Source organism: Pagrus major, chromosome 14 (assembly GCF_040436345.1).
Source record: "Pagrus major chromosome 14, Pma_NU_1.0".
In the NCBI taxonomy this organism is placed as follows: Eukaryota; Metazoa; Chordata; class Actinopteri; order Spariformes; family Sparidae; genus Pagrus; species Pagrus major.
In genome coordinates, this window is record NC_133228.1 from 3,702,981 (window position 1) to 3,720,926 (window position 17,946).

Below are 17,946 nucleotides of genomic sequence, written 5' to 3' on the forward strand. Positions count from 1 at the left end.
ACCCAGTTACAGTCTTTTAGGCCAGCACGAAGAGCAGCCTTCATCGATCTGTGAAACCGCTCACAGAGGCCGTTAGCCTGCGGGTGATAAGCAGTCGTGCGGTGCAGTTTCACCCCAAGGCTCTGGGCAACGGCGTTCCACAGCTCAGACGTGAACTGCGCCCCACGGTCAGAGGATATGTCCGAAGGGGTGCCGAAATGGGCAACCCAGGTGCCGATGAATGCCCGCGTCACCTCCACAGACGTCAGTGATGACAGCGGCACAGCCTCAGGCCAACGTGTGGTCCTGTCTACCATTGTCAACAGGTAAGTGAAACCATGAGAGGAGGGCAGAGGGCCGACAAGATCCACGTTTACATGATCAAAACGTCTCTCCGGCACCGGGAACATCTCCAACGGGGCTTTTGTGTGGCGGTGTACTTTGGCCCGCTGACAGTCAATACAAGTGTTAGCCCAGTCTCTAACGTCCTTTTTGAGGCCGTGCCACACGAATTTCGCTGCCACCAGTCTCTGTGACGCTTTCGAACCGGGGTGGGACAGACCATGTATGGCGTTGAAAACTCGTCGTGTCCATCCTGCTGGAACAACTGGCCGAGGGCTGCCCATGGAAACATCACACAGGAGCGTGGTGCCGGTATCATCAAAAACCACGTTCTCTATTTTCAAACCTGTAGTCGAGGTTCTCAGGAGCTGCACATCCTGGTCTGTGGTTTGGTCTGCTGCCATGCGGCTGTAATCCAAGCCAACATGGACTGCTCCTGCCACAGCCCGTGACAAGCAGTCTGCCACCGGGTTGTCTTTTCCAGCCACGTGACGTAGGTCTGTGGTGAACTCTGAAATGTAGGACAGGTGACGTTTCTGGCGGGCGGACCACGGTTCAGCCACCTTGGCCATGGCGAAAGTGAGTGGTTTGTGATCGACGAAAGCGGTGAAATGGCGACCTTCCAGCAGGGTGCGAAAGTGTCTGATGGCAAGGTAGAGCCCAAGCAGCTCTCGATCGAAAGTGCTGTACTTTCGCTCACTGTCGCGTAGTTGACGGCTGAAGAAGGCAAGCGGTTGCCAGGCCCCGCCTATCCACTGCTCGTAGACGGCACCGACAGCGTAGTCCGAGGCGTCAGAGGTGATGGCGATGGGGGCTGTGGGAGACGGATGTGCGAGCATGCTGGCGTCCGCCAGGGCGGCCTTGGTGTCGGCAAAAGCTTTTTCTCTCTCCTCAGTCCAGTCCACAGTGTGTGTGGGACTACCTTTCAAGGCCTTGTACAGTAGTCGCATGTGTTGAGCGGCCCGAGGGATGAAACGGTGGTAGAAGTTTACCATGCCGAGGAACTCCTGCAGAGCCTTGACAGTGGGCGGGCGTGGAAAATGCGTGACCGCCTCCACCTTTGATGGGAGTGGGACCACCCCGTCTTTGGTGACTCTGTGCCCCAGGAAATCAATGGTGGAGAGCCCAAATTGGCATTTGGCGGGGTTGATAATCAGTCCATGTTGGCTGAGCCGCTCGAAAAGCGCTCGGAGGTGCACCAGGTGCTGGGATTTGGACGCGCTCGCCACCAGGATATCATCCAGGTACACAAAAAGAAAAGGCAGGTCACGTAACACAGAGTCCATGAGACGTTGAAAAGACTGGGCTGAGTTTTTAAGGCCGAAAGGCATTCTCAAAAACTCAAAAAGTCCAAATGGCGTGATCACTGCTGTTTTGGGAATGTCCAGTGAGCGTACAGGCACCTGATGATAACCCCGGACGAGGTCCACTTTAGAAAAAATCACCATACCAGCCAGGTGTGCTGAAAAGTCCTGAATGTTGGGGACAGGGTATCGGTCAGGTGTCGTCGCTTCGTTCAGCCGCCTGTAGTCACCACACGGGCGCCAGCCGCCACCAGGCTTGGGGACGATGTGAAGGGGTGAGGCCCACGGGCTGTCCGACCTGCGTACAATACCCAGGCGCTCCATGTTTGAAAACTCAGCCTTAGCAACGGCTAGCTTAGTCGGGTCGAGGCGCCGAGCACGGGCGTAGACGGGTGGACCCGTAGTGGCGATGTGGTGCTCCACACCATGCTTCACAGTAGACGCAGAGAACGTGGGCTGAGTGAGGGTTGGAAAACTGGCAAGCAGACGGTGAAAATCATCTGAGGAGGAGAGCATACTCGACAACCGGATGGCATCAGCCCCCCCAAGCGAGCATGTATATGAACAGAATGTGACAGCGTCAATCAAACGGCGGTTCTGTACATCCACCAGCAGTCCATGTGCACACAGAAAATCAGCGCCCAGGAGGGGAACGGCGACCTTCGCTATGACAAAGTTCCAGCCGAACCGCTGCCCGCCAAAACATAGCTCAACGTACCTCTGACCATACGTGCGGATGGGGGTCCCATTTGCTGCTTCCATAGGGGGGCCGTGGCTGTCGGTCACCGTGTCCAGACGGGATGCAGGCAGGACGCTCCTCTGTGCTCCCGTGTCGCATAGGAAACGTCGCCCGGAGATGCTGTCCCGAATAAAAAGTAGCCTGCCTGCGCGGCCGACACTCATGGCCACTACGGAGTGCCGGCCCTGGCGTTTCCCGAGCCGCCGAACTTGCATGGCGCACGGCATTTAAGAGCCTTCGGTCCAAACTTTGCATGGTAAAAACACAAGTCTGAAGACTGCTGGGGGCTTGAAAACTGCCGCTGATTTGAAGAGTGCAGCTGACGGGAAGAGGTTGCAGCGACGAGCGTGGAATCCACCGCAGGAGCAATGTGCGCGGGCAGCGCGGCCATGACACACTGTCCCTGACTCGCCAGGAAAAATTTATCAGCTTCTCCAGCTAGTTCACGGCAGTCAGTGATCGTGGTGTTGGCTAACGCAGCCCTTACTGTGGAAGGCAGCTGGCGCAGAAAAAGTTGTACAAAAAGAAAATCGGGTCTGTGCTCCCCCAGTAAATCCAGCATACGGTCCATGAGCTCAGACGGTTTGCTGTCACCCAGCCCCTGAAGGGAGAAAAGCCTGCTGGCTCTTTCAGCGTCCGACAGTTCAAACGTTTTCAACAGGTGGGCTTTGAGCGTGTCATACTTCTCAGTCTCTGGAGGATTTTTAAGGAGGCTCACAACTCTGGACGCCGTTGTATTTCCGAGAGCCGACACAACGTAGTAGTACCGTGTTGCATCAGCGGTAATGTCCCGCAACGCGAACTGTGCTTCGGTTTGAGCAAACCATGCCGACGCTGACGATTCCCAGAATTCTGGAAGCTTGAGGGTAACAGCATTCGCGGTCATGGTCGTGTCGTGGTTCTGGATACGTCCAGCAACAAACGTCGGGGTCACCAATGTGGAAATTGTATAAAAAAGGTAAGAACAATTTCTCAGCTTGAGTGCACAAACTGTGTGCCTCGTTTATTGACACAGGAAGTCAACTAACTTGCAAGATGGCGACGTACAGTAACAAAAACCAGCAGGGCTCGTCGTCAAGACAACAACATAGTTTCTTAAAGGGACCGTGATCCCGGAACAGTACTTCCTACATGCATAACACAATAAGAACTAATCGCATGACATAAGTGTATAGAACTACAAAATGCAAGGGTGAATTATGTAAGTCCATTCACTACACATATATATATATATGAAATATGTTGGATGTTTTTTCCATTAGAAAACACTAACCCTACTGACATGATCTATTTTTGATGTAAAATCAGACCAGGCTACATTAAGAGTTAAAAGAACAGATAAAGTTAACACCAAGTTACTTGACTGATAAACTTAATAACACAAAATAATGACAACTGGCCCAATAAAATCCAACCTACATTGATGCTACTCAATGGCCAAAATGCAATAATAACAGTTTGTATAGAATGTCTTCTTGTATTTTTAAAAAGTCAAAAGTCACGAAAGTTGAATTTCATGCAATAGCACAGCTAACACGCAAGAGTGTATTAATGTTTGGCATAAACAACTAACAGATGTGATGTAGTACATTTTCTTTAATTAAATCTGAAACTGTGTGTCAATAATATTACAGCAGGATAAACATTATTATAAAAAAGTATTCACTAAGCTTGGCTGCTGCTGAGTCACTCAAAACTGCTAAACAGACAAAAAGAGACATCTTAAACATACAGTTTTGACAGAAATCTGATTACAATGCATCATGTTTGAGATACTGCCAATTCTCAAAGTCAGCAGCTGCTAGGACTTTCTCGGCACAGAGTGTTTCTTTTTATCTCCTTACCTCCACAGAATGATAGTGGATTAGTTTCTGTTTCGAGGATACAGAGATTCAGTTTGAACAAAATAAGAAAAACACTGGATTTACAAGATAAAAGCTGCAAGGCAGCATAAAAAACAGTGTTTGCACCTGGGAATGTAAAAGTAACACAAAGTCTCAATTTTACAACCCGATACTGTGTGCCTTTTTGCCATATAGCCTATTTTTTAATTGGATAAAAAAAAAAATGTTTTTTTTCTGTGGCATTAATTATTTGCTACAGCCAGCTGTGTTCAGTAGCTCCTCTCTTCATGTCAGGACACCGAGTAAGGCAATCATGTAAACGTTTAGAGGTGATAAAACTATTTTAATTGGAGATTATTTAAGAAGGTAAAATAATATCTTTACTGTGTTTCACTTCCCATACTAATGAGCCTCCCATATTAACACATTGATTTGCCAGGTGTGTGAAGATGAGAGAGGAGGCAGTTTGAAGTTCTCTCTGAAGCTCTTTTCACTGCTGCTTTACTCCAAACAATTTAACTGTACAAACCTGAACTGTGTGTACAACAATGTGGATGTGACACAGAACATTTACAACATTGTGTGTTGGGAGATTTAAATAATCAATAAAGTTAAGTTGCTGTGCCTTGTGCGTAAATGTGCCCCTTTTAATGGAGGCACACATATCATTTCTGCTGCTGGAGGAGGACTGCAGGTAATGTCATTAATATCTTCCTTATTGAAGTTGAATTTACTCATCCGCATCCCATCCACTATTCATCAGAAAAATACTTTTATGACTCATCCTGCATGATCCACATACTGAGATCTGTGCATTACTATTATACACAGGGGCGCGCTCCCCCTCCTCAAATATGGCTGCATTTGCTTATATGCAGTCAAACAGAGTTGTTGATGGGATGGATGATTGGGAGAAGGCAGAGAAAGAGGGTCCAGCAGCCAAGGACCACATCTTTGTCCCACAGTGGAGACAAGTGGTGCTGTTTAACTAGCACTGCAACAGGTTCTGATGCACCTGGCACTTTGCACTGCACACTTCAGTTTGCACCCAAATCATCTGCTGTCTAACTAGCAAAAGGGAATAGGACACACTCTAAATGCACTTCTGCCATGTGCTTTAGACATGACCCTATGGTAATTTTAAATAGGGCCAGAGTGTCATTAAAAGTCTCTCTAATGTAAATATAGTGGTCTCTAACTGCCTCTCAAGCTACTGCTCTTTGACATAAAAAGTGAATGTGGAGAGATTCTTGAAATGTCCATTATCTCCACCTCCAGAGCCCGTTATGAAATTGATGGTTAAGGATATGACAGTGTCTTGCTTTATTTAGCTTTCTCTACCAGTAAAGGCAATGCAATCAATACAATTAATTCATGTATCCCCTTCAGCCCCTCTTAGAGCCTGTTAGTGCTGGGATGAAGCAATTGTGCAGTCAGAGAAAGAAATGCTACATGTGGCCTTCAATTAACATTAGCAAGGTATCTAACTAAATGCTTCGTTAACTGAGGGCTGAGTACACAGGTAACAACAAGCTTACAATGCATAGGGTGATAAAGCACAACAGCCACCAGCAATGTTCAGTGTCTGGCTGATCTGCTGCCACCAATGGGTTTTACTGTCTTTGTTTCAGTCTGAAATATCACAGAATCCTTGATAGAATGAAGCATTACTTCAGCTGAAATCAGCTGTTCCTACTGTATCATGGGCATACAGTATTTGACGTGTGTGAGTGTCAGAGCATATTTAAAGATTATTAGGCTACCATATCATGAGGTCATCAATATTATGTTTCAGCTTTTTGTTTTTCAACAGTACTGCATGAAAGTGAAAGTAATATGTAATAATGTAGTAATATGTAGTAATATAATATTCTTGAATTATAACTATTGATGCATTAATGTGTTCAAAACTTTAGGGCTGCAGCAGGTAAAGGATGGACTAATTTGAATAACTGTATTTACTGTTGGGTGGTTTAACCTATAATAATATAACCTAGCTACAACTTTAGATTATTGATATAAAATATAAATTAAGTAAGTAATGTACAGTAACCAGTAGGGCTAACGCTAACTAAACTAACTAAAGCTGTAAAATAAATGTAGTGGGATAAAAGTGTAATATTTGCCACTGAAATGAAATGAGGTAGAAGAATATGGTTTGGGTTTAAAGGGTATCTATGTTGTATATGTTTTTTGTGAGGGAAGCGCCATCTCATGGTGACACCCTGCAATATAATGAATGGGCGTGTTTACAGTGGAATCTAGACACACTCCCTGGAGGAGGGGGGAGGACTCCCAGCCGGCTGGCAGTTTTGAAAGGCTGTTATTGTAATATATCAATGATTCCTTGAAAAAGAGCGACATTGGCACAGCCTTTTCTGAAAAGTTCTGATATTTTCACCTAGAAACGCTTGGAACGACTGCACAAAAACATCGGAGCACTATGAAAAAGTTGGTGGCTGCCTTATACGCTCTTTTGCTGAAAAGATTCTGGCACTTAGATAATCAAACATGTTTTCTTATTATGGCAATTTAGCTGTAAATCCTGGTTTTCCTATCTTTGTTTTCTTATCCTATTATGTTACCAGTGTTTCATTCTACATTGTTGTCACAGCCTAAATCCCTCCCTGGGGATCATTTAACTCCCACATTATTCAGGGTAATTGACAAAAAGGGGCAGACAATGGTGGAATGAAATAGGTATATCACTGAGACATTAGCTGCAAATAGCAGGGCTTAAGAGTGATGACATTGATTGCTCCATCCATCCCCGCCCTGAATGTTGAGGGTGATTGCTAATAATTCTCGTGACAAACGTAACTGCTACCATCAGATGCAGGACTCCTGTATGCTTGCTATACTAGTTTGGCCTTTGTTCCTCTAAGGGTGAAATCTTTTAGATTGAGATTGACAACACTTGGTTTTACAAATCAAAGCACAGAGGCTTCTGAACTAAAACCACTGAAATATACCTGGCTCAGTAAGGAGAAAAACAATGACATATATGAATTATTTTCTGCTCTCTAATATCAGCACTTTACTTTTCTCTTGTTTACGGCAGAGTGAGTGACACTGAGAAGAGACTATTGTTGAATGTTTTAGAGATCAGCTTTTCAAAGCAAAGCCAAGTCTCCAGCTGCACGCTGTCTCAGGCTGCTTTGTTTGTTGTTTGATTAAAGAAATATCAGGGCTATATTTGCATATCAAGTCCAACGTTGAGTAACTCTTGGTTTCATATCATCATTAAAGCAGTTAAAGCTGTGTACAAAAATGGCTAATTATAATGGTTCCATTGTGTCACGTCTCAGCTGACACAAAGAAAATCACAACGAAACAAGCAGTTGAAAACAGGGTTAAATACTCAACACTTATCTTCCAGATTCTGATGAATCTGTTTGGTGTTGCCATTTTGGTCTTTTAGGAGAAGTTTCATGTAATGTGACAACCCTCCATTACACACTGTGCATTCAAAAACGTCTCCCGTCTGATTTGTTTGTCTGTTTGTCAGCAGGATGATTCTTTTTTACTTTAGGGTCTCTGTTTCAATGTATAGTGTCATAGTGTGTATAGTGTAGTGAGTTTATTGTAATACATTTAGTGATGTCACCCATCCCTGTGTCCCGCCCTCTGCAGGCTCCAGATGTTGGAGGCCATCTGTAAGCACTGGGAAGGCCCCATCAGCCTGGCCCTGTACCTGTCCGACGCTGAGGCCCAGCAGTTCCTGCGCTATGCTCAGGGCTCCGAGGTGCTAATGAGCCGTGGAAACGTAGGTTACCACATCGTCTACAAAGAGGGACAGTTCTACCCAGTCAACCTGCTGCGAAATGTGGCCATGCGGCAGGTCAACACACCCTACATGTTCCTGTCAGACATCGACTTCCTGCCAATGTATGGTCTCTATGAGTACCTCAGGTGAGGCGAGAAAGGGAAATCAGAGGGACAGAGTCTAAGTTGGCAATGTGACTGATACTTTTATGCTTGACTTCATTTTCTAAAACATTTTTTATGAGCTATTGCACATGCACACTGAAGTAATATACAGTCTGTAATCTAATCTAATCCTCTGTGTGTTTGTGTGGCTGTAGGAAGTCGGTGGTCCAGCTGGACATGTCCAACACCAAGAAAGCTCTGGTGGTTCCAGCATTTGAGACGCTGCGATATCGTCTGTCTTACCCAAAGTCCAAGGCTGAGCTGCTCTCTCAGCTGGACATGGGCACACTCTTCACCTTCAGGTGATCCACGTCTCTGTTGCTGCAGCCAGCAATGTTTAAGAATCTTCAGGTTTTCATTTAAGAAAACACTACAGTATCTCTTTTTATTTCAAAGTCAGAGTCAGAGTCAACTTTATTATCAGTGCTGCTATCTGTACAGGACATATATAGGAATCGAAATGCCGTCTCTCTCAGACCCCCAGGTTGGCATGTACAAGTACTAAAACAAAACAACAAGGATTTATAAATACTAGCCAACCAATCCTGGATTTTTAAAGGCTGCTAGAATAACACTGGTTAGAAAAGAAAAAAACTCAATAGCCGATTAATCAGCAGATACCACTGACAGCCCTCAAAACAGAGATAGCATGTTATGTTGTGTCCAAGTGTTCGGACAGATGCTTTGGCTACATTGTTGTTAAACTTTCATGCCAATAAAGCCCTTTTGAATTTGAATTTGAATTTGCATGATGGCAGAGCAGCAGTTATTTTCAGTCTACTCTATTAATATTGTCATACTTTTACAAACAACCATACCGTGGTCATAAAATAATGCTGTCTTATATATGGTTAACTTTCATTTGAATATAAATAATAACATGTACACCATGACATTACCTTGACTTCATGTATGGAGCCTCCATTCAAAACCATCATCAGCCACTGTCGCATCCGTGTTCGACTGGTACATGAACATGGCCCAGTCAGTTGTGTCAACACAGTCCTGGAGTGCAGAGGTGGCAACCTGAAGCCCTGCAAATACCTGTGTGAACCAATTTCTGTTGTTTTTATTGGAGCTACAAGGTTTGTATTAAGCTACCAGCAGAATAGCTGTGAATTTCCTCAACAGACAGAAAGGCTGACACTTCATGATCATACACTCCACCAGCGATGAACAATGTTTAGACACCACAACAGTAAACATCACTGATGTGAACACATACACCACCGACACGAGCCTCACCTCCTACAGCCAGGGCTCCGTCAGCTCTGTGGTACTTTAGCCGGTCTTCCCTGTCCATGGCAGAAGTTGTGTAAATCAGTAATACAGTTAAACTGCTGCTGAAAAAGCAAATACAGAAACGGTTTCATTTAGACACTTTAACATGGCATTGACTTTTCGTGGAGAGTTGAATCCAATGCAGTCCAGTACAACAGCTGGAGCACAAGAGTGGCCACTAAGTGTATATGGAGATACTTAAAACAAAGAAGTGTATATATTTCAAAATGCAAAATCAATTTAACCAACAAACCACCGAGGCAGGTGCTCCATCCCATTCTGAGCAAATATTCCAGCCACACTGTGTTTGAAATAACAGCTAATAAATTAATTATCATCGATGTATTATGTATGTCTATCATCCTGTGGATGTTTGGGGGAGTCAGGTGGTCTGCAGGTTGGAGTCAGACCAGGCAGGAGAACACCTCAGGATCATCAATACCATCATCACCAGGGACAGGGCGGTGTCTTACATCATTGGGCTTTATGAGGCATTTTAAAGTCCCAGACTCTGTTTTTTTTCTACACATTCATGTAGATGCACAATGCGGACACACACAAACTGCCCTGCCAACTGAAGTGCATATCCGTTGTCAGTTTGGTGAACACTTGTTAAAGGTTTTAAAACTTATTTCTGAGTAAATGTAGCTATCCTGAGCTCTAACTGATACTCCTTTTACGCTGGACAAAAAAACACAACATCCAGGTGGACACACTAACGTTCGTACCTTTTTTGGCTCGATGTTTTGACGTGCGTTAAAGTTAAGCTCCCTCGCAGCGCCTATAGAGCAAAGTAAAAAAACGTTTTGTTTTGTTTTGATTTTGTAATTTGGGTAAAATTACCTGTAATTATGATTTTTACTTCACTTCAATCGAAGTGAGGTGAGGTGAGTCTTTAACCATTATAACTCAGCTCAATGGTTTTTATTGCCATCATCCTCATAATAACAGTGAAGACAGACAGACCTTCCCTACAGCACACTCTGTGGACTTGGCGAGATTTTTCTCCTGTAGTGCAAACAGGCGGTCACGCCTCCTGTAGTCACACTCACTTTGCTTCCACGCCCAGAATTTGCGGTCAGTAAATACCTCCTTAATCTTGGTGGTTGGAGGAGAAAGAGGTGTTATGAAAGTATGGATAGAAGAAGAGATGGACAAGGTTTTTTTCCATCAAAAATGATTTGGTCTACAATGTGAGGTAACCAAACAGTCTATAAATAAGTCTAGACTTATAGACCTTCTGTGATACAAGACAGAGGTTTGATATCAAAATGCTGCCTGATGTTATAGAAATTATAAATGGATATAGAAGCATAGTTCACACTCCCTCCAACAATAGTTTGCTAAAACCTTTTCTACCTGTCTTGCCAGGTACCATGTGTGGACTAAAGGCCATGCACCGACTAACTTTGCCAAATGGCGGACAGCCACCACACCCTACAAGGTGCAGTGGGAAGCTGACTTTGAGCCCTACGTCATGGTAAGGAGGGACAGTCCTGAGTACGACCGCCGCTTTGTGGGCTTCGGCTGGAACAAGGTGGCTCACATCATGGAGCTGGATGCACAGGTAACTTCTCTGTTTACTTCGCTCTTACTTTCTAACTACCATGTAAACTGTCTGCTTAATGCCTGAGTGTACTTCTATCCATACCTTACTTAAAATAGCAAATAAATTATTGTAAAACCATTTAGCAGCTATTTATGTAGTGTTTATAAGTTAAGCAATCAGTTTTGCGCAATATACATTTTTGGCTGTAGTTATTGTTAAGGCTTTATTAAGCTGTCTTGGGTCAGATGTCTACCTTTGCACTGACCTATTCAATGAAATGCCAACCTCTGATGAAACGTGTGAATATTAACAGCCTCACTGTGTGACAGCATAAAAAGTATTGTTGATATACTTTATGTTCAAGGTAATTATGAAGGTAATTGTTCAGTCAGTAAATGATTGCAACCGCTGCCTTCTTTTGAAGATAAACTACAAACAACTTTAGCATTGTACGCACTCTTTCTTGTCCGGGTGCTGCACTCCCATACAGTTGAGTTCAGCCTTTTTTTCCCCGTCAACATCACGTTATCGATGAACATTTGGAAAATCTATTTTTGACATTTTTTAATCAGTTCAAAAGTGTAGGAGAAATGGAGTGTGTGTTTGTGTGTGTGAGAAAGAGTGTGAGACAGAAACATATGGTCTCTTGATCTCATCCTCTGAATGAGTGGGCATTCGTTGATTCGGTGCGAGCAAGTGACTGGATGTCCTGATACTCTGCTGTCAACTCGAGTTGAGCTCTGAGATTGTTGTAGTGCTTCTGTGCAAGCCTCCAGGAACAGCACCGGACTTGGAAGCCAAGTTGACACAGTAATCAAACACTGTAACGACAACTTCCCTGTCGACAGGAGCCTAAGAAACATTTCTCCAGCACACAATAATGAAAGAAGGAGCAGCTATGACAAAGGGGGTTAATATTTTTGAGCATCACAACCCCTGCGAAATGACTCCATATGGTCTAAACACATTTGTAAAGTGTAGAAGAGCCTTACTATTAAATTATTTAATTATATTCAAGTTATTGGAGAGATAAATAAAAGTTAGCTGAAAGTATCTGGTTTACTTGTACAATGGGTACCGGGGCAGGAGGGCTCTGGGTGACTGACTTGGTGACTCAAGTGACTTGAAAACCCGACTCTCTTTGGTGAGTGACTCATACAAACTCAAGGCAGGAAAAAGAGTTCTGTCACCAAAGTCAGTAGAGTTCATCGTCTCTTCACCATGTGGACCCAAATTCATCAAGGTCCATCTAAGGGAGATATTTCAGTGTAAACCAAAAATGTCGACCAAATCGTAGCTCTTGAGGGGAAGTGAGGGAAACACTAAAGTCAGTAGGTTTCAGCCTCTGGGGACCATGAATCCCTGTGCAAAATGTCATGATGATGCATCTAATAGTTGGTGAGATACCTCAGTCTGGACCACAGTGGACTGACTAACATTGCCATCCCTATAGTTAGTTAGTTACAAAGTAGAATTAATATATTACTTAAAATTGAACCTAACCCCTTCCCTGAGAAGGTGGGAGTCAGTCATTATTAACTGTTGTCATAATGGAAGGCAGACAAACTAATGATGTAGCCAAAAGAGGAGTTAGTTTGACTGTTGGTCTACACTGTCTGTGACACAACTGTTGACATCACAAAAGCCATCTTTCTACCCTGTAGGGTTAAAAAGAAAAGTGAACAACAGAAGCAAATGTTAAATGATTGTTGTAATATTAAATAACAAGGTGATGTTGGATGGACAGATGTGTTGTATCATACATTATCTAGTTCATACATGGTAGAGTACATTACTTTCTCTTTTTTGTTAAAGCAGTTTATGGTAGTTCTCCTAATTTCTGTCACTAGTACCGCTGTCTTTTTCTCCCAGTTTAACTAATGACACTGTGTTCTCTGTTCCAACATGTTAATTACAGTAAATTTAAAGCTAGGGTTGGTAAAATGTTGTGTACATGTACATATTTGTAGAAAATCTCTTAACATCACAACAGCAATCAATAAATCAAATGCTCTGACAAATGAAACAAAAAAAATCTAATCAGCCTGCCCAATGACTTTATTTGACCTGTATTAAATGATTGAACAGGTTACCTGTATATCTTCCCACGTACTCATTACGAAAGACTGGATTCTTCCACAAGGCTAGGAGGATGTATTAGTATTAGTCGCACAATTTGGAGGAGAAAGAGCAGCCAGCATTTCTAGACGCTAACATACTAGCTTTACAGCATTGAGTAATAGTAATAGCCATGTTGGTTGTTTGTTGGTGCTGTAGCTGTTTTCTTTCATGTGAGTGAGATGTAGTTGGATATGATTAGCGCTGATAGCGATGCGCTGCTCTCAGCACACAGCCTCTGAGCCAAAGAGCAGGGCAGCTGAACATTTGTTCAACAATAAAATGTTGAGCAACGTAGCTGCAATGTAGCAGTTAGTGTTAACTTTACACTCTATACTTTCAGTGCTGATGCGTTTCTCAGATGTTGGTGGAGCAGGTGGAACCATAATGGCTATTAATGAGTGATGGTGTTGCTCAGTGTCTGTTGGATGTGTATATAACATATCAGGTGTTGAGGTGGTTGTAGTTTTCAGCTGTCCTGCCAGTTCTTCCTGACCTTCTCTCTCTCTCTGCAGGAGTACGAGTTTGTGGTTCTGCCCAATGCCTACATGATCCACATGCCTCATGCGCCCAGCTTTGACATCACCAAGTTCCGCTCCAACAAGCAGTACCGGGTCTGCCTGAAAACCCTGAAGGAGGAGTTCCAGCAGAACATGTCGCGACGCTACGGTTTCGCTGCCCTAAAGTACATGACGGCTGAGAACAACAGCTAGCCACCACTGCAGACCCTCACACCCCCGGCCCTGAACTACTGACACTCAGTGGGTCGGGGTGGAGGGGGCACAGGGAACGGACAGCCCGTATAAGGCCATCGAGATACTTTGAGAATTGAGTCCCTCAGACTTTGTCAGAACGTTTTACCCTCAGTGTGGAACTGCAAGGGTCTCTGTGTCCATTCTTTGTCCTCTGCTGTGGATGGAGGAGATTATCCAGGGGAAGATCTTTTCTGCCAGGATGTCAAAGTAGTGAAAGACAACATGAGTGACTGTGAGGCCTGGGTCCTGGCTATGTGGGCTGCGAGACTGGCCCTGAAATCTGACAGACAGCAGGCAAAGGAAAGCAGACATTCAATGCCTCGCCATGTTTGTAAGACCAGTGACGGAGTTGTGGGCTGTGTGTAACATTATGTGTGTGTTTGTGTGGTAGTGTACATGCAAGTAGATGAAAAGGGTGACTGTGTGTGTGTGTGTGTGTGTGTGTGTGTGTGTGTGTGTGTGTGTGTTTGTGTGTGTGTGTGCGTGTGTGTGTGTGTGTGTGTGTGTGCGTGTGTGCGTGTGTGTGTGCGTGTGTGTGTGCGTGCGTGTGTGTGCGCGCGCCTCCAGGACAGCACTTAGCTGAAAGCTAAAGGAGAGCTAAAGATGTGAAACACAGTGGGCTTACATTCTGTTTGCACGCCTCCCAAGTGCCAACAAAGAGCAGCGGCAGTCTGACTGACAGCACACCCCGACTCAAATGCAAATCATCACCAGGCGGCGAGATAAGACAAAGCAGTAAACATGTCCACACAGATTTTGAAAATCTCATTGTGACGAGTGACACACACTCAGATACTGAGGCCAGCAGCCAGCCAGCAGACCATCTGCTGCTGCTTAATTTGTTTGATAGCTGATACAGATCAGAATAAATCCTTCTCCTCGTATGACAAGGGATGTGAAGTGCAAGGATGGCTGGAGGTCGTCCATGCGGTTGATATTCAGGGTATCTCCACATCAGCCTGAGCTTGCTGTTAGAGAATGTTTCCAGTGTTTTGTTACGGCTACAGGATCTGACAGCAGCTGGTGCGGTTTCCTTTTTCCGTGTTTGTTTGAATGGATGCCAGTGCGGTCTGCACAAACACCTGCTGAAGTCCTGTCACCCCACCACACTGAGCAAAGCACCAATCACCCAGCTGACGGTTTACTTTTCCTTACAACAGGAAGGAGAGTAAAAACTCTGAAAATCAACCACTAGCAGTCACTCTTTCTTTCTCTCTCTCTCTCTCACTATGGCCATTAGTTTGACAACATCATGGTGGCATCCATTACAGCAGCAGTTGTGTTTGATCTCCAGTTTGTGTTGCTACACACAGTCAGGCTGGGTGTGGTGATCCTGATGTGGGTGTGTTATGAATATTCTGCCTCCTCTGCCCAGCTGTTACTACTGCTGTAGCACCTGTGACAGACACCTGCCAGACAAATCCATCCCAGTTATCACCGTAGACGGGACAAAGAGGCCGATTGTCATTAGATACACTTCATTCAAACTCAACATTAACTAAATAAAAGTCACCAAAACAGTCTTGGTTTGTCTTCCCACAATCACCTCTGCTTTGGTTGAAATGAATCCTCAATTCTAAAAGTAAGACGTACTGTTTTCACCCACTGCTGAACCCCATTGGCCGTGGTGACTTCCCATGATCTGAGGTTGACTGACTCCAGTTAGCTAATTGGGCCATATAGCTCCAAGCTACTTACTAACACCAGCTAGTCGCTACAGCCAAAGATACAGGAAAGAGAATATTGAGCAGCAGAGCACTGTCATGCTGCCTGCTGTAGTTTTGGAACTACCTCCGAATTTAGGCATTTCTTACAAACTACACCTTAGAAAAAATGTAAAGGTAATCTAGCCGTGAGTCCTGATGGTGGGATCAGAGAAATATTATACAGGGTTTGAAATGATAAAATCCAGTCCTGGTTTTACCTGCTACATGTCAGGGTCGTCTCTGCTCCCATCCAGTTGGTGGTGCTAGTGCAGCTGATGCTGTTTGGTAACTAAGAGGAGGAAGAAGAACTCCTGCACTTAAGTACAATGAATTTCATTTACTGACTATTAGCAGGACAAACGTTTTATCATCTTTATGGCCCTCTCATCCATCCCGCTTCACCTACATAAATCATTTAGTAGCTAAATTGATCAGGGATCAGAAAACCACTGCAGCAGCTCACTCCAACATATATATGATCATTTGGTGGTGAAATGGCAGCAGCTACTTTCTTCCTGTCACTTTAATGTGACTGGAGGAAAGATGGTTCATTTAAGTGTAGCTCCAGCTGCCGTTACCCAGGTGACGGACCCTGGAGGGTCCACTTCCACAGATTCCTCACTGATGTAGTTTCACTGAGGAGCAGTGGAAAAAAGGAGAAAGATAAATGCATTAACACCTTTTCAAAGCCCGATTAGAATGCATCTCAGAAACCTCTCCCAGAAGACAATTTAGACTTCATCAAAGTTGAATCACACCTCTCCTGCCATCTTCATGACCAAGAAACATAATCAATAAATATATAATTCTGTAATATAATTGTAAACTCCAGAAAGACCAAATAACTGGGCTTTTCATTTTTATGAATTATTTAAATACACCACACACATTAACATACGTTCACACTTTTGTTATTGCTCTCATTGTTCACGAGTTGAAGTGACAGATTTAAGACTTATATAAGCAGACAAAATAATTATTTCTCCCAGATTTGAGCACAAAATTGTCCAAATCCACTTTGAGAATTTGTCCTGTAAAGTCATTCACAACGACAAACTGCAGTCAGGTAAAGACCGTAGTGAGGCTGACAAACACACTGACGAGCCTCCCTAAGAAGCTTTCTGACTGTTCGTGCAGAATCCTTTGGTTGTGAAAACCAACTGTTGCATCAGCTGTTTGGGTGGCTGCTCTCAGGCGATCATGCGTGTGACCAGTCCGAAGCACACCGGCGCACTATCCACACTGTTTAATCTGTTTAATGTGACACCTTTCAAGTGGATGGATTATTTTGGCAAAGAAAAGGTGCTCACTAACACGGACTGAAGCAGAATAAGACATTTTTGTTCAAAATCTGCTCCAAAACTCTTTCGTCTGCATAAAAAGTCTTCAATCTTTTATTTCAACTTGTGAAAAATGTAACAAAAGTGTTGTGTTTATATTTTGTGAGTGTAGTTTGAAAGTGTTGGAGGCATTACCTTGTTTTTTAGTTTCTCCTCAGATTTCTGTCCAGGACCTGAGACACAGTAGAGACAGTTTGTGTGGAGGAAGAACATCTTAGTAAAGCTTGGTTAAACTGTAATGAAGTTCATTCTACCAGTGGCTGAGATCTCAGTCTGGTTGTTGAGCCAGTACATGCTGTTGTGAAACTAGAAGCTACTCTTCCTCTGTTTCTTTGTCTCTCAATCTGTACAGGCTCGGTGTAGTCATGCAGGTATGTGTATGTGCGTGAGAATACGCTGCATGTCTGATCGCACATGTGTGATCAGTATGCAGGTGTGTGTGTGTGTGTGAGTGTGTGTGTGTGTGTGTGTGTGTACACGTGTGTGTGAAGTTTGACAGTTCTGTATGTGTATGTTTGGCTGGGAGGGCTGGGAGGAGCTGCAGGGTGAAGTAGGACAGTGCTGACTGATGCTGCTACCTGAATAAAAGCAAAGAGTCAAACACTTCTGTTACTCTGTTTCATCATTTCTCTCTGCATGAATATGAATTTAGCCCGGTGAACACAAAGTACAGAGGGATCCACGTGATGCACCACACACCGTTCTGTGCATTTCTACGTGTAGGATTCTCTTGAGTTTAACACAAGTTTACTTAGCAAAGGGAGTACTGCTGTCTAATGTGCCCATCTCTGGAGAAGCTTTGCCAAGTTTGAGAATAACCCTGATGATGTCATAGTGATATAATAGTTACTTAGCTTTGGCACTGGGACAACACATTTCTCACAAAAACCCTGGGGAGTGCAGTTTGAAAGACAAAAAACTCTTGTTTTATAGCAAACCCAGTGGGTTCTGTCTATGTGGCCTGTCTGTGCACTGTCCACATAGGGAGGTAAGGTAAGGCACCAACTAGCCACAACATTAAAGGACTGACAGGTGAAGTGAATAACATCGATCATCTTG

At 44.1% G+C, this 17,946-nt stretch overlaps 1 protein-coding gene across 1 annotated transcript in view; it reads left to right on the forward strand.

Moving 5' to 3' along the window:
- large1 (LARGE xylosyl- and glucuronyltransferase 1) overlaps positions 1 to 17,470 on the forward strand; it is a 122,767-nt gene extending 105,297 nt beyond the window's left edge. Inside the window, exons 12-15 of the mRNA XM_073480937.1 lie at positions 7,842 to 8,120; positions 8,294 to 8,440; positions 10,791 to 10,986; positions 13,602 to 17,470. Of these exons, the coding sequence (XP_073337038.1) occupies positions 7,842 to 8,120; positions 8,294 to 8,440; positions 10,791 to 10,986; positions 13,602 to 13,799 (820 nt within the window). The 3' untranslated portion in view covers positions 13,800 to 17,470. The remainder of the gene's footprint in view (positions 1 to 7,841; positions 8,121 to 8,293; positions 8,441 to 10,790; positions 10,987 to 13,601) is intronic.
- The last annotated feature ends 476 nt before the right edge of the window (positions 17,471 to 17,946 follow it).